The sequence below is a fragment of the Artibeus jamaicensis genome, unplaced genomic scaffold (assembly GCF_021234435.1).
Source record: "Artibeus jamaicensis isolate MK-2021 breed Jamaican fruit bat unplaced genomic scaffold, CSHL_Jam_final scaffold_537, whole genome shotgun sequence".
Lineage (NCBI taxonomy): Eukaryota > Metazoa > Chordata > Mammalia > Chiroptera > Phyllostomidae > Artibeus > Artibeus jamaicensis.
The window spans coordinates 21658293-21673858 of NW_026522047.1; the positions used below are offsets into that span (position 1 = coordinate 21658293).

General features: G+C 44.1%; 1 protein-coding gene across 1 annotated transcript in view; it reads right to left on the reverse strand.

Moving 5' to 3' along the window:
• Nucleotides 1-10314: 10314 nt before the first annotated feature.
• TMEM154 (transmembrane protein 154) overlaps nucleotides 10315-15566 on the reverse strand; it is a 40920-nt gene continuing 35668 nt past the window's right edge. The window contains exon 7 of the mRNA XM_037168086.2: nucleotides 10315-13513. Within this exon, the coding sequence (XP_037023981.2) occupies nucleotides 13498-13513 (16 nt within the window). The 3' untranslated portion in view covers nucleotides 10315-13497. The remainder of the gene's footprint in view (nucleotides 13514-15566) is intronic.

Genomic DNA, 15566 nt, shown 5'->3' on the forward strand with positions numbered 1-15566 from the left:
CCAAGCCTACGTGTTTTTTTTTTTAATGCTACATTCAGGCAAATCAATTCTCACTGATATTAACCTACAAACCCGTCACCATTTCTTTAGCTGTAATGTTTCCCTTCAATTATAGTGTTAAATTTGCCACAAACTGCTGGGCAAATTGATGACCTGCTGGCCCCTGCCACTCAGTACAGACGACATAGTAGATTCATAATCATCCTAGAAAACCATTTCACCTATATTCCCTGGTGCCCTAAATGACAACATCACTTTTCTGTTGCTAGTGTTTAAAAGCCTGGGGTTAATTTTCATTCCTCGTATTCCATCAGTTACCAATCCTACAGGTTCGCCATCCATTGATCTAATATTTTGAGGGCATGTTATCTCAAAACTTGGTGCTGAGGCTACAAGGGTAAGCCAAACAGATGTCTCTCTGTTCTCCTGATGCTTACAATCCAGGGCAGGCATTTACCTGTTCTCATGATGCTTATAATCAAGACCGGCATTAGCTGAATAATCACACAAACACATAGAAAATTGCAACGGTAGCAAGTGCGGCAAAGGAAAGAAAACATGGACATGTGATGGGGGCTGGGGAGGGCTTTGACTGAGCTGAAACCCGACAGATGAGTGGGGCCTAACGTGGCAAAACATGGGAGGGGCGTGGGGTGGCAGGGCAGCATCGCAGGTGGAAGAACCAGTGTGTGAGAAGCCCAAGAAGGAAGGGGAAGGATCTGTTCCATGAAAAAAGGCTGTTGGCTAAAGCACTAGATTCAGACCTTGTTAAGGACTTTCAGCTTCATTTTAAGATCAATGGGAAGCAAGACGAAGGGTTTTAAGCGGCAGTGAAAGGGTTCGCAGTGACCTGATCACATTTGCGGTGTGTCTCCCTATTTCTTTTCTCTCCTTAATTCCCTCTGCTGTTCTCTTGTTTCCCTATCACCTGCTTCTCTTCCTGTAACTCACCCTGCACGTGCTGGGGATCACTCTTACAAATCCTATTTTCGAACGTCTTCAAGAGCTCCTCATTTCCTGAGACCTGAAACCCAACTTCCCAAGCCAGAGTTCAAGGCGGCTGGCCTCCTGGGCAGCCTTCATCACCAGCCACTCTCCCTCACATACCCTGGGCTCTAGCCGTGTTGTACTGAACTAACTATGCTTCGTACTTTCCTCATGCTCCTGCTACATCTGGATCTGGGATGTCACCCTCTTGGTCTGCCACCACTTGTCAAAAGGTCCTGTCCTTTACGACTCTGCTCCAAGTCCTCTCTCCCTGAGATCTTGCCTGCTCCCTGCAACCCATTCATCTTCCTTTCTCTGTGTCCCTGAGCCCTATAACTAATCCTCACCAGGAACTTGTTACCCTCTGCATTTGGACACAAGCCTTATCTCCCAAAACAGCTTGATGGGAGGATCCTGGCTTCCTATCTGCAGCCGACAGGTCTCCCACTGTGCCCTACTTATAGCAAGGGGCTCAGTACGTTTCAACCGAAGGAACAAATAAACAACACTCAAATACGCAGGCAAATAGCACCCGGGCTCAGAATTCGCACCATTTCTTCATGGTCAATGAAAATGACCTATCTGCCTGGTGGCTCTGGTAACATGAAGGCTGATTTTGGAAACAGATTACCTGGGTTCAAACCCCAGCCCTACCACATACTACCTGTATGACCACAGTGAACAAACCACCTTATCCATCCATGCCTCAGTTTCCTCATCTGTAACATGGGGTAAAAATATACCTACCTGGAGAGTTAAGTGAATACTTAGAAAAGTACTTGTAACATAGTAAGTACTCAATAAAAAGTCTTTATCGTCACCTGGTCATTCCCACTCAGGACTCTCACCCCTTGAGAAGGCACACATACGCCTCTGCGACCCAGTGACCTACAAAATGGCACCTCGGGCCCAAGGTGCAGAATAATTTCCTATAAGCTGTTCGGCAGGGGAGCCTTCAATAACTCCCTGTCTTAAAAAGAACCTGGCAGGTCCTCGTCTTGTTCTATAGATCTCCAGCTCGTACAGTTTCTGCCTCTGAAGTGGGAACTCCTGAAGGGCAGAGACCACACATGCAGCACTACACAGCTGTTACCACGCAAGGCTCAGAGCACTGGCATGGCTCAAAATCACGTGAGGTTTTCCCAGAAATCTTCTGAGAGGTTAGGCACCCTGCCCTCAAGTGCATGGCCAGCGCTCAGACTCCGCCTGTGTGGCTGGTGGGCTATGGGCTTTTCTATGGCACCCACCCTCCCCCCCGCATCTTTAACTCCTGGTGCAGAGCAGGCACTCAACAAACATATGCTGGATGAATGGATAGAACCCAGTGGCATCTTCAGGGAAGCCTTCTAGTATTTTCTCTATTTGGGATTTCTGACTGGCTCCCTCTCTCACTGACCCTTCTAAGCCTTCCGAGAGCAGCCGATAATGCTTCTGCTCCTTCAGGAAACCACGCACCCGATGCCCCGCTTGAGGAAGTCACCCTGTGTGACCACACACCGGGGTCTACTCCCAACCCTCTTCCCACTTTCCCTTTCTTAGAAAGAGGTAATGGAGACTCCAAAACACTCTGGGGGGGGGCAGTATTTAAATGGACTTTATTTTCAATAATTTTTTACTCATTGAAAGATGCACATATTAATTGTATAAACTTAGGCAACTGCAGTAGTACATAAAAAAGAAGATTTAAAATGGAGGATTTTTTTGCTCTTTATTCAAGTTCTTCTTCAGTGTGAAATGGCCCTTACAGTAAAAAAATGAAAAGAACCCAAGTGCTTAGACATTATGCCTTATGGGGAGAGATCTTTCCGATCCTGCCTTGTTCTCACTGAGCTTCTCAGGGTCTTGACAGCCATCTCAACGCTCTCTGCTCCCGTCCTAAATGGTGACGTGACCCTTGAGGTAAATACAGGGCACCAGAAAACACCCTGCTTTTCCCACAGGCCTGGAGCGGAAATGGGTGAAGTGCACCCAGGGTGGGTCATAGGAAAGTATGCAGAAAAAATATTGCATATTCCCCACAGAGGAGCACGTTTTTGAGGGCTTCTTACCTCTCTTTTCAGAACCCTTCCTTTTTTCTACAAGAAATGGTCCTGGTCACACACACCTAAACACAGGGACGAGCAAAAGTAAGGCCTGCCTGAGTGTGGTTGGTAGAGTAATAATGGGTACAAGAATTTATAGTTTAAATTTGAACATTTCACCTAAAATGTCATAATGGTGTGCTTGAGTGTGATGCTGTTATGTTACAGAATTACATGCTTATGATTTTGTAGCAAAAGAGTTTGTAATAAAAAAAAGAGGTGTTATTTGTGCGGTACCCTGCATATTCATTTTGCTTTGTAAGTTTCAAAAGGCATTTATGCTGCAAGAATATTAGACCTAAAATTATAATTTTCCCCTATGTTTTGGTTCTTAATATTTCTGCATTGGTTAATGAAAACACACCCACTCCATTACTTAACATACAGTGCAAAGGTAATACATATTTACTATGGAACATTTAGAAAATATTAAAAATACACAAGAAGGAATTGAAAAGCATAAGTAAATTCACCATCCTGCGAACCTGGCCCATGCTGGAGGCCTGACTCTCTGAATGTGGGTAAGTGGAGTGGGAAAGGGAATGTTCATAGTAGGGGATCACTGTGGACTCAGTCTCAAGTGCTCTGCATCTTGTCGTAACATTGATTCCCTAGAAACTGCTCACTGCCCCACCCCCCATCCTCTTACACACAAGCAACTAACCAACCAACCAATCAACTTATCAAACACCCCACCCACCCACCTGGCCAACCAACCACACTACCAACACACACCAACTCCACTCATGTGGCCATAGAGACCCATGTTGATCTCCGGCAGTCTGGATACCTGTATTCACAGGGTTAGACATAAAATCCAGACTGTCTAATCTAATTCTTTCTGGAAGACATTTCATAATTTGATTCAAGGAAAGAGATGTCCTTCTACTCTGATGACAAAGATAGAAAGATGAGCTCCCTGCAGCTGCTAGCACAATAGTTACAGGCTTATGGAGAAAGATGGTTTCAGAGCAAAGGAAAGACAAAAACTGAAGAGGCCTTGTTGTGTTCAAGTCCCTGGTCTGGCTGCCCCTGAGGGCAGCGACTTCCTGCCCTTGTCCAGTCTGGTTACATGAGCTCATACATTTCTCTTGGTCTGGGTTAGTTTGAGTTGGACATGTTCTCACTAGAACCAGGTGTCTTATTTAAACAAACACACCAATACTACATTTCAGGAGAGAAAATTATGAGAAGCATATTTATTTAGTCTAAATATATCTATTTTTTACTTGTTTAAGGAAAGTTTGGGACCTTGCCTTGTCCACACCTCGTATTGCCTCCTGAGGATCTGGCCAGAGAAGGAGGTGGCTTGCGCTCTGCCCCAGGTGACCAGTTAGCTTCCCCCAGCCCCAAAGCGCTGACAGCAGTCGGGACCTGTGCCCAGATGCTGCAAAATCGTGAGGCCAAGCCCAGGCTCTGTTACTCCTGCCATCTCTCCAGAGCTGGGTTCCCCCCTTAACAGGAAGGATGGACTCCACTCTGACAAAGAGCAGGTGTTGGTTATCCAGAGTCCTCCCCCCATTTCCACCTAAAGGCCAGGCAGACCCCCATTCCCTGTGCCTCCAGCGGCCATCAAGGCGGGCTTTGGACAGCTCAGTGCCACTGGGGAAATCACCAGAACCCTCCTCACCTCACTGCCAACACTCCCTAGTCTGTTCCTGTCTAACTCCTGCTTCTACTCTGTGTACTATCTCAGATGTTACTCCTCTCCTGCCCTTGGGTCTTCACAACTAATCTTGATTTCTCCTGTTTTAGCAGAGAACTCCCTATAAACGTTTTTTCATATTCTCACCATGCCCTCCAGCCCATTGGACTCTCCTTGCTCAAGCTCCAGCCCCACCCAGAAAACAAATCTTGACATTAATTCATGTGGCTGTGCCCCCAGATCTATCTACCCCTGAAGGCAGAAAGTTGGGCGTTAGGGAGGATGGAGGCCCATCTGGAATGGCCCAGGGTGGGCTACGCACAGAAAGGCACAGTCACATGAGATAGAAAGTCAGCAGTCACCACCTGTGACAAGATGGAGACATTTCCTGCGCAGAGAAGAAACGATCTGCCTCTGGTGCTTATATCATCATCTCGAATAGATGATTTACACTTTTTACTGATAAAACTTGGATTTCTTTTCTCCATGGACTCTCCAAAGAACAAAGAAGGGAAGCTCGGAGCTGAGTCAGAAAGCACTGCTGGCAGGGTGTTTATGAGCGGCTGGGCGGCTTCCCAGGTGCCCCCACCCTCCAGATCCGACCGCTTGCTCCCCTCCACCTCCACTTGCTGGTTAGTTCCATTGTGTTGTTCTCTGTGTCCTTCCAGACTGGATTTAAAGTAGCTAAAAATAAAATGCACATACAATAGGACAATTTCAAATAAGGATAAAAGATGATATCCGAATCCATTAGATGGAAGGTGAGAAAAACATAATTATACTGAGGAGTGGGGAGAAAATGGTGATGGAAAATGAACAAATCTCTGTCTGGGTCCTGCTTTCACTGAACATGAAGACTAATTAGATACCTGAGTAAGAGTGACACAGTGACCTTAACTGAGCAGATGATTGCTTTTCCTATGATTATTGAGCATCTCCTAGTGACAAACACTGTTCAGGACACAGAGAGGCTAAGACTTTTTCATCCCTGTCCTCAAGGTGCTCAGACTCTATCTGGTCCCGTTACATCCTTATGTACATAGATTTCTATGTGTCTGATGCACCCACAACCTGTTCTGTGCCACGGATCCTGCCTCATGTATCCCAAACCAAAAATTATTGGACCAGGGACATGTGTCCAATTGAAGACAGTCACACAGGCACTGGACTCAAGGGAGATAAAATATTCATAAGGACACTTGACATGAGACTGCCTAATATATTTCCTCTGTATTGCATGGTCCATTCCAATTCTGACAGATTATATTTTCCAAAGATGCTGACAACACATGTCCTACCCCACTTGCTCTCCTCACAATGCGACCCTGATGCCCCTTCCATTGAATGGTTGGGTTTGTGTCCTCTTTCCCTTGAGTTCTGTGACTGTCTCAAGCAATAGAGCATGCCAGAGGTGATCACCTACGACTCCTGTCTAGCTTACAAAAATGCCATATATTCCCACTTCGTTCTCTTGAGACACTTGCTCTTGGAACTCAGCTACCATGCTGTGTGGAAGCCCAGGTAGGCCGCGGAGAGAGCTGTGTAGTAGGAGCGAAGACCATAGACCTGCTGGGCTCCAAACCAACAGCCGGCACCTTGCCGGGCATGTGAGTGAGCCATCTGAAAGTAAACCGCCATTCCCAAATGAGGTGCCCAGCTGATGCCATGTGGAAGAGAGATGGGCCATTCCCACTCGACCCCACCCACATGGCAGAATGATGAGCAAAATAAATGATGGTTGCTGTGTCAAGCAAGCTACTAAATTTTGAGACGGTGTGCTGGGTAGCAACAGACGACCCAAATGACAATCCAATCAAATATTCTTTTTTTGGGAAGTATGAATGCATCCAGAAGTGGGCCTCTTGAACTCAGGCTGAATCCCAAACAACGCTGCTTTTCCTCTTGCACACAAGTCCTACGCACGCACTAGGCGTGGCCATTCGGAAAGGCAGAATGACTGTGACTGTGAAAGAGCTGATATTTCAGGCTACTTTAAACTACGCACATATGCAAAGTCGATGGACATAGACAGCAATGTGATGAAGGGTAGGGTGGGGGGACTCTGAGAGGAGGGGGCAAAGGGGGGAAATGGGGGATATCTGTAATTGTGTTGACAAAAAAACTAAATTAAAAAAATACAAGTTAGCACCCTTAAATTGAAAAAAAAATTATTTCAAGTTCTAGCACTAAACACCTATTCTTGAGCGTATCTGGGCACGCCTCTCCATTGTGGAGCACAGCTACCTAAAGAGGTCAGCTACTGTTCTGTCAACTCTAGCTCTAGTAAACAGGATGCTATTTTTTTCGCCAACTAACCAAACCCTTGCCGGTGCCTGGGTCCAGAAACTAGAGTTTTCCATATCAGCCCCATTCCAAGCCCTGGCTTCTTTCTCAGCCTGCTTTACCATTCCCACTGTCCTTGGGGTCCGGCCTTCACCGCCATCCTGCAGCTTCTTCTACTTATCTCAGGCTGTGCCCGCCTTCTTAAATATTTTCCTATTGTTTATCACTGGGGAGGCAGCGTGGCATGACAGTTTAAAACATGTGCTTTGGCCCCTGACTGATGTGGTTCAGTTGGTTGGGCATCGTCCCACAAACAGAAAAGTCACCAGTTCAATTCCTGGTCAGGGTACATGCCTGGGTTGCGTGTTTGGCCCCCGGTTGGGAGTGTGCAGAAGGCAACCGACTGATGTTTCTCACATCGAAGTTTCTCTCCCTTTCTCTCTCCCTTCCCCTTTCTCTAAAAACTAACTAAATAAAATCTTTAAAAACATGAACATAAGTGTTTTGGAATTAGGGTGGCATGGGACAAGTTTATCAGTTCTCTAAACCTACTTTCAAAGTATATTCTGAGGGTTAAAACGAGATGACATAGAGTCAATGCTTAGCACCTTTAGGCCACCATTGCTACCTCATCAGGTACCTAATAACTTTTCACAGCTTTGAGAAGCAGAGACCTTACTGCTGGGTGTGACGATGCACCAAACCAGGGAAACCACAGCTCCTCGCTGCCTTGCAGATGGGCTGGCCAGTGAGATGCAGGCCGAGTTGCTTCATCGGGCGGGTGGCTGACCTAGTTGGGAGGCTCACCCTCACACAGGCTCCCTCTTTCTCCTTCCCGTGAAGATCACCCTGGAGCCAGAGCACCATCTTGGTCATGTGGCCACCCTGAAGAAGGCAGCCGTGCACCAGTGGATGTGGGGAGCACGTGGCCGAGGCCCAGGTCCCAGGGGACCCCAGAGCTGCCACAGCAGCTGACCTCTGTGCTCTTCCGTGTATGAGAAAAAGCCAGCCTGGCGTAGAACAATTTAATTTTGTGTCTGTAGTATCGGAGGCTCGCACAGCACCTGGTACACATAATAAATGCTGATCGAGTTCACTGTTCTCACTGGCATCAACCCCCTCACTCTGTGGGACTGTCTGCTGCGGGCTCCAGGCTGATCTGACCCAGCACCTTAGTCACTCGGTCGTTCCAGGGAAAATAGGAAGGGACGCACACCCTGCCGCAGACTCAAGAGGTATGTCAGTGCCAAAATTTACCAGGTTTTTCTCCAGTTGGCACCACGAGGAGCCACCTTTCTGCCCGTTGTTGGTCAATGTGCCGACTGGTTTCTATGACCTGTGAGAACGCGCCCTTGTCCAAGAAAATCTTCACAGTATCTGCGTGCTGTGCACCTGCCAGTCTGCCTTGCTCTAACTGTACCAACACCAAGGTGTGGAAAATGAAATCAGAGCCAAAGGCACGAAGAACAGTGAGCAATCAGAAAAAAGAGGTTTTATCACTAAAAATTTCCTATTTTTTACTAAAAGTATTTTTAATTACATTGCCATAAGTAATTAAAACTTCATCCCTCAATTTAAAAATATTTTGTAAGTACTTGAATATTTAAAATAAATAAATATTAAAAAAATAAAAATATTTTGTAAGGAAGAAAAAAGAAAAGAATGTGTAGTGATATCTTTTAGATGTGCAGGAAATCCAATTAATTTCTGGTCGGGACAGTTTTGTCATAAAACAGGTCCAGTTCCAAAAGAACTTTTTGAATTGAACCGTTTTGTTGTTTTTCAAGGGGTAAATGGGTGAAAGAGGGCAGTTACAAAGGCAACAACCCTTCTTCTTAGTCATAGAGGTTCAAAGAATTTTCCTTTCCTTTCAAAGGATGCAAAATTCACTCCTTTACTCTTGCAATCAGCATTTTAGGAAATAAATATCTTACTTTCCTTCAAATAAACATTTGTTCAAATACTGATATACATTAACCCTCCTATTTTTCCTCCTATCTCACAGTGCTTTGCTTTTTTTTAAATTGTCCAGTTACAGTTGTCCCCATTTTTCCATTAAGGGTATTATTTAATTAAATCTAGAAATATTTTTCAGCCTATCACTCCTGAATGTGTCATTTAGCATGCAAACATGCATATACTTATTATAAAAAAGCATGCCGCTGAGAACAGAATAAATTACACACATATCTACATGTATACCTGACACTAATAAAGCCCGAAGTCATAAAGGAAAAATATTGTTATATATATTATTATCAGCATGCAAGTTAGGAGAAAAAAATCTAAAACCTTCAATCAATCTTAAAACTTTGATAGTTTTGCAAATCAGTTCTGATCAGTAGCAATGGGACCATTTCTGATATAAGGCTTACAAAGTAGAATTTATATGTAGCTGGGACAGAAGCCAAGATAAACATGACATCTGATGACCTTACTGATCTCCTGAGGAAATACTTGACATTGCTTGTACAATGAGTCTAATGCAGTGAAGTTTGTTTTTTACATTATTCTCATTTAACTTTAAAGACTTTATTTACTTATTTTTTAGAGAGAGTGGAAGGGAGGAAGAGAGAAGGAGAAACACGGATGTGCACATTGATCACCTGCCTCTCCCATGACCCCAACTGAGGACCCAGCCCACATGCAATCCAGGCATGTGTCCTGACTGGGAATCGAACTGGCGAACTTTAAGTTCACAGGCTGGCACTCAGAACACTGAGCCACACCAGCCAGCACTATTCTCACTTAATTTTTAAAGCAAGGAATAACACATACTAACTTATTACTGATCTACTAGATTATTTTTTAACTTATTGATTGACTATAATCCCTACTTCTTCTCAAAGCTGGCATTTGTTAAACGTGCTTAATTTCCACATGTTCCTAATGTTAATTATAATTTCAGGGGTTTTACCTAAGTCAGAGTAATATAGTGATCACACTCACTGATCTCCACGTCACTTACTGTTTGTAGTATCTGCATTCCATTCATTCAGTACATTAATGCCAACCAAAGAAGTGAGAAGAATATGCTTTGTGTAAAATGTCCGAGTGCTCAGTTTTGAAGCACCAGAGGCCAACGATGTCACTGTGCCATGAGCCCAGCAGTTATGACCACCCGAGCCTTCTGCACCGGAAATTCTATTGCAAAAGGAACACATCCACCTTTGGTTGTCTTACATAGTTCAACATTATGTTTCTAATTTTGTACAGAACTGAAATTAGAGCATTTATGTGATTGTAAGCACTTTGGTTTAGAAATTAAACTTCTTAAATGATCATTTCAAAAAGAGCTGAAATCTATAGAGTTGGTAAAAAAAAAGTTTTATTTTATATAATTGTATGAATTTCTGCCTCATGAATATAACATATTATTTAGAAAAGGTAACATGGCAAAACACAAAACAAAAAACCCCCACCAGTTATCTACAAATAACCACCCCCAAAAGGATAAAATTTTGGTGCTAAACGAAGCAGTATCAGGCAAGGTCAAAGAGATGATGATGATGATAATGATAATAATAATAATAATAATAATAATAATTGGTTGTTTGGGTTCTGAAATTATTAATAACAAATTTGACTAATTCTACTCCAACTAATATACAGTGACTCTTCTGCTTATTATAAGATACAAATAACAATCTATGAGAGAAGCTCCCTTGGACTGCTTATTGGAGATATTAAATGAAAACCCCAGAATTTATCCTGAGTGTCTTCTGAGTGTGAAAAAGTACCATGTGTACATTTCTTTTAATTTTAAATTTCAATCTTTTACCCACTCTGAGAATTTCAGCAGGGTCTCCCCAGTATGAAACCATGTCTTATCACTTCACCATATTCAGAATTGGTACTAATTCTGACAGAGGTTGAAATTAGCATCTACATTTCATGTTCACTCAACACAGGGCCTTCTCTCAGAGCTGGTGAAAATGGATTTTTAAATATCCAAAATGAAAAAATAGACAAAATATTTCTTAAAGAAACTATTTGCATTGCTAGAGCTACAACAGTGTCCACACAAGCACCTGTAACCCCTGTGGGTGTCACGGCTGACCCATGCCGTGTGCTCCTGTTTGGGTGACGGTGGCCTTCCCAGGGAGAGAAGTCACATCACTGACATAGGACAGTTATTTTTACACACTTATTAAAACAAAGGTCCTGAGGAGTTCGACTAGGCAATGCTGTTAACCTGGTGTGCTTAAAGTGTACAAAAATGCAACAAAATATGTATTTTTTAAGAATTCTAAAGTCAGGTTTTGATCTGATTAGCTACCTAATTTGGGCAAATTAATGAGATTTTTTACTAACAATCTGAAACATAAAATTAAGTTTGGGTTTTCAAAAATGTTTTAATTATCATGAATCTGTGATGCCAGCTGATTGGAACTGTAAGCCCACAGGGTGCTAGAAGTAGCCTTTGGCTGCTCCCACCCACACCAACTTCTAGTCTTGCCAGAATTACCTACAACTTTAAGAAGAGCCTTGTACAGTGTACAATTATAGAAGTTAGTGAGTTTTTCCACCATAAACTCAATGCCTTGTTGCTGAAATTTGGCTTCTTCTGGAATCCGAAGTTATTTTAAATACTAAGTAAGAACAATTTTATCATATAAAATATTGCTTCATCAAATGAGATTCCAAGACTCCTGAACTTCTCAGAACTTCTAAAGTCCATTACTGGGTTGGGTCGGGTGGAGTTTACAGGTCAAAGTGTTCAGCTAGAATCTTAGCGACCCAGAGAGAGAGAGAGAGAGAGAGAGAGAGAGAGAGAGAGAGAGAGAGAGAAGAGAGACTCTTCTGAGAGCCAAATGCTGATGAGGAACAAGTAACCACATAGGCAGAATGGTGACTCAGAACGGGGCAATTTTGGCATAAAGATCTGAGAGTCACCATGGACCACAAGTTAAATATGAATATGTACAACCACACTGGAAACAAAAATGGCACATTAGGATGTCCCAAAGAGAGTATGACAGTATCAGGAAAGTGTCTTTTGCTAAAGCTCTGTGCAGTGTAGGACGGGATAACAACAGCGGTCGAACAACACAGTTCTGCCTTTCACTGTGTGGAACGACCTCCCTGATTTGGGACCCTGTGCTCAAAAGTAGGAGCTTAATTCAGAAAGCGAGGACAAGTTAACTGGATTCAGAAAGGGAGGAGGGGCCAGTTTTTGTTATGCATGAAAGGCAGCCTTTCAAACACAAGACCCCAAATTCAGCAGCAAATGTTTGGTAAACCTCCTCTTCCTTCAGTTTATATGCTCGAGGAATAAAATAAATAAAACGTTTTATTCTTTGTTTCTTTTCTGGAATACAATATCCGGTGTCGTACGTAGGAGGAGGAGCTATCCCGAGGAGCTCCTATTTCCTAGTTTGCTCTAAAGGTCAGAACTTGAAAACCAAGGATTACGTGGAGATTGATTCTGCGTGAGTGGGAGAGACAAACAGGCCCTTCCGGGTGTTGCGCCATTGCGCCAGCACAAGGACGTCAACACAGATGACGTAGAAATCACAGAGAAGGGCTGATGGGCTGATAGCGGCCTGGAGAGCTGGAGGATCTGAGGAGTGTTCCAACTTGGCAAGAAAGACCACCGGGGTGGTGAGTGACATCTGCCACAGGCGCAGATATTTCCTATTCCCCTTTTGTTTGTCTCGAGTGACCTTAAAGATCTCGGAGACAAACAATCCGAGGCTGACAGATGACCCCCCCATGCGCACATTTCCTACCGGCATGCATGCCAGGGAGCTGTGGGGACAAGGAGAACGAGCTTGGGGGAAGTGTGAACCAGTAGCTGATTTTTAGCTGAGAGAGAAACGTTTGCTCTTTCGTTGGAGATTCCTCTTCCTCTGAGAAGTTCCCAGGAGCGACTGGATCTGGCCAAAAGTCACCCAACAACATCTCAGGACTGTGGGCTCTCCCTGTGTCTTCCTGGCTGGCAGAAAGCACTTTGCCAAACTCTGGCCTGGTGTATACAACTTACATTGCTTGTATGCATCGTTTGACTCACCTTGAGAGAAGGTCCTGCCAGATGCAGGTGACCTATCAAAGCACTTGACTAATCAGAGGAAATTATCCAAAGCTAATTAGGTAGCAATGTGACCCAGAAGGAAACCATAGATAAAACAGCTCCCTGATTTGAACCCTGAGGAATGAAGCAGAAGGTAACAGGGACACCACCTAGAGCAGAGAGCAGGGCCTGGCCAGAGTGCGTGCGTCAGCGAGAGCCTGGCCAAGGCCAAGGTGTCACAGGGCTCCTCCCCCCTCAGCGATGGATGGCAGCCAGGCGTTTTCCTCGGACTTCTCAATAGCACATTCTTCCAAGTACAGGTGATGCCATCGTTAGGAGCAGTGGGCATTGGACGAAACAACGGGAGATTCTTGTGTCTATGTTGATTTGAAATTAATTAAATTTGTATCCTCTTCATCCTCTCTTGGCAGGCCCTGCAGGCTCCCTCCGGAGCTGCTTCTCTTGGAAAACATGAGCCCCATTCAGTTTCAGGATTCATTGTCACTGTGAAAAAACAGAACAAGAGTGTATTTCCAAGAAACCACTAAGAGCTGGTCACTCCACTATGGAGGCGAATCAAGAGAACATAAACAGTCAGGAAGCCAACAGCGTCCAGTTGACGATTTCCAACACAAAGGCCTGTTTGGATTTTACATTTGATCCCTGAGAAGAAAATCCACGAAGGCCAAGAAATAATCCCTGTTGCCCTGATACCCTCCCCTGGTACTGACGTGGGGCAAACCAGATGGAATTGGGGATCCCCCCTTTAATTAAATCTTAATCTCACTGGCTATGAATAAATGCCAAATTGTCTCCCCCCCACCCTTTTTAAAAAATTTCCATGTGCTGTTTTCCCTGAAGAGTTTGTGATCCTGGCATGTTTTCAAAAGCCCATTTTGTTCATATCCACAGGATCTGGAGGTGCCTTCTTGGTGTCATTTAGAATCTAGTCATCAGGCAGCCTGGGGTGTGAGTAGACATAAATTATGGACGTGGTATTTGGATAGGACCATGCTGGCTGGCTAACGTGTGCTTTTGTTTCTAACTTGGCTAGCTTTGCCACAATCTGGCTCTGCAGCTTTTTCCCAGCTGGACTGTGCCACCACCCAAGTCTCCTGGAAGGCTGGCCACTGCATCTCTTTTCAGTCCGGTGCCCCTTCACTCGAATCCCAGCACCTGAAGGGACCTCTGTTTCCAAAGAAGGGTGAATGATAACAATCACCACCACCTGGTATCTTCTCAGCTCATAGGCATGTCTAGTCCGAAATGGACTCTTTTTCTCACTCCTGCCTCAGTGCTCTCCTGCCCAGTGGAACAGCACCTGTTTCCAAAGAGGACTCTGAAGCAACCGGATCCGTGAAGAGGGAGGGAAGCCCCGTGTGCACGTGTGGGTGTCTGTGTTTGTGTTACGGAGATGAGGAAGAAGCTGTGTTAAGGAGGGACAAACAATGGGAAAGGGAAGACCGACACTGTCAAAAGGACGACGACTTCGGTAGCAACACTTATTTAAAATGGAAACCAAACTGAAAACGAGGACGCATTTGTTTAATCTGAAGAGTAGATGTAACGATCCACTTCACTTAAGTCGCTCTGAGCAACTCTTACACTGGGCAAGGAGGTGTCATTTCTTGGAAATTAGGTGGTGGCAAGATAATAGTATTTCTAAGATCCAGAGTTCATCTCTACGGAGCACAAGGCTCTGAATTGCATGTTTTACTTCTGTGGTTTGACCTTGAAGTTTCTGCCACTCTGAGCAGAGCACATTACAGAGCTGAGTGGGAACGGGCTCAGTGTTTCTTTCGTCCACTGCACTGACCTGTGTCCCGCAGTCACGACAGAAGTAACTTTTAAAATTAATTAAATAACACGAATCCATGTTCATTGTTGAAAAAGAGAAAACACAAATAAGTGAAACAAGAATACTAATGATCTTGCCCTGGCTGGTGTGGCTCAGTGGGTTAAGTGCACCCAAAAACCAAAAATTTGCAGGTTCAATTCCTGGTCAGGGCACATGGCCTATGTTTTTGGCCAGGTCCCCAGCTGGGGGCATGGGAGGGGCAACCAATTGATGTTTCTCTCTCACATCAGTGTTTCTCTCCCTCTCTTTCTCCCTGTCTTCCCCTCCCTCTAAAAAAATAAATCTTTTAAAAAATCACTTAAAAAAAGAATACTAAGAATCTCACTACAGTTAACATTTTGCTCTATACTATTCCGAACTTTTTTTCTGTAATAATGACACACTCTTTTTGTACGAAATGGGATCATATTATGCATATCCTGTGATCCTCTGCGTTACTCACTTTGATTCACGCATAGGCGTCTTTCCTGTTAGTAAATTTAAAATATCTTTTTAGTGGCTACAGAGAATTCCACTATCTCATGAGACCAAGGAACTTTTTTTAAACCCACATCTTTATTGTTAAATATGTAGTCTGTTTCCATTTTTTAGGTTTTATCTATTATAAAATTGCCACATACTTCCAATGACTAACCTTTGAATAAATATCGAGAAGAGGAATTGCTGCGTTAAAATGTAACGAGCCTGCTGCCCAGTCCC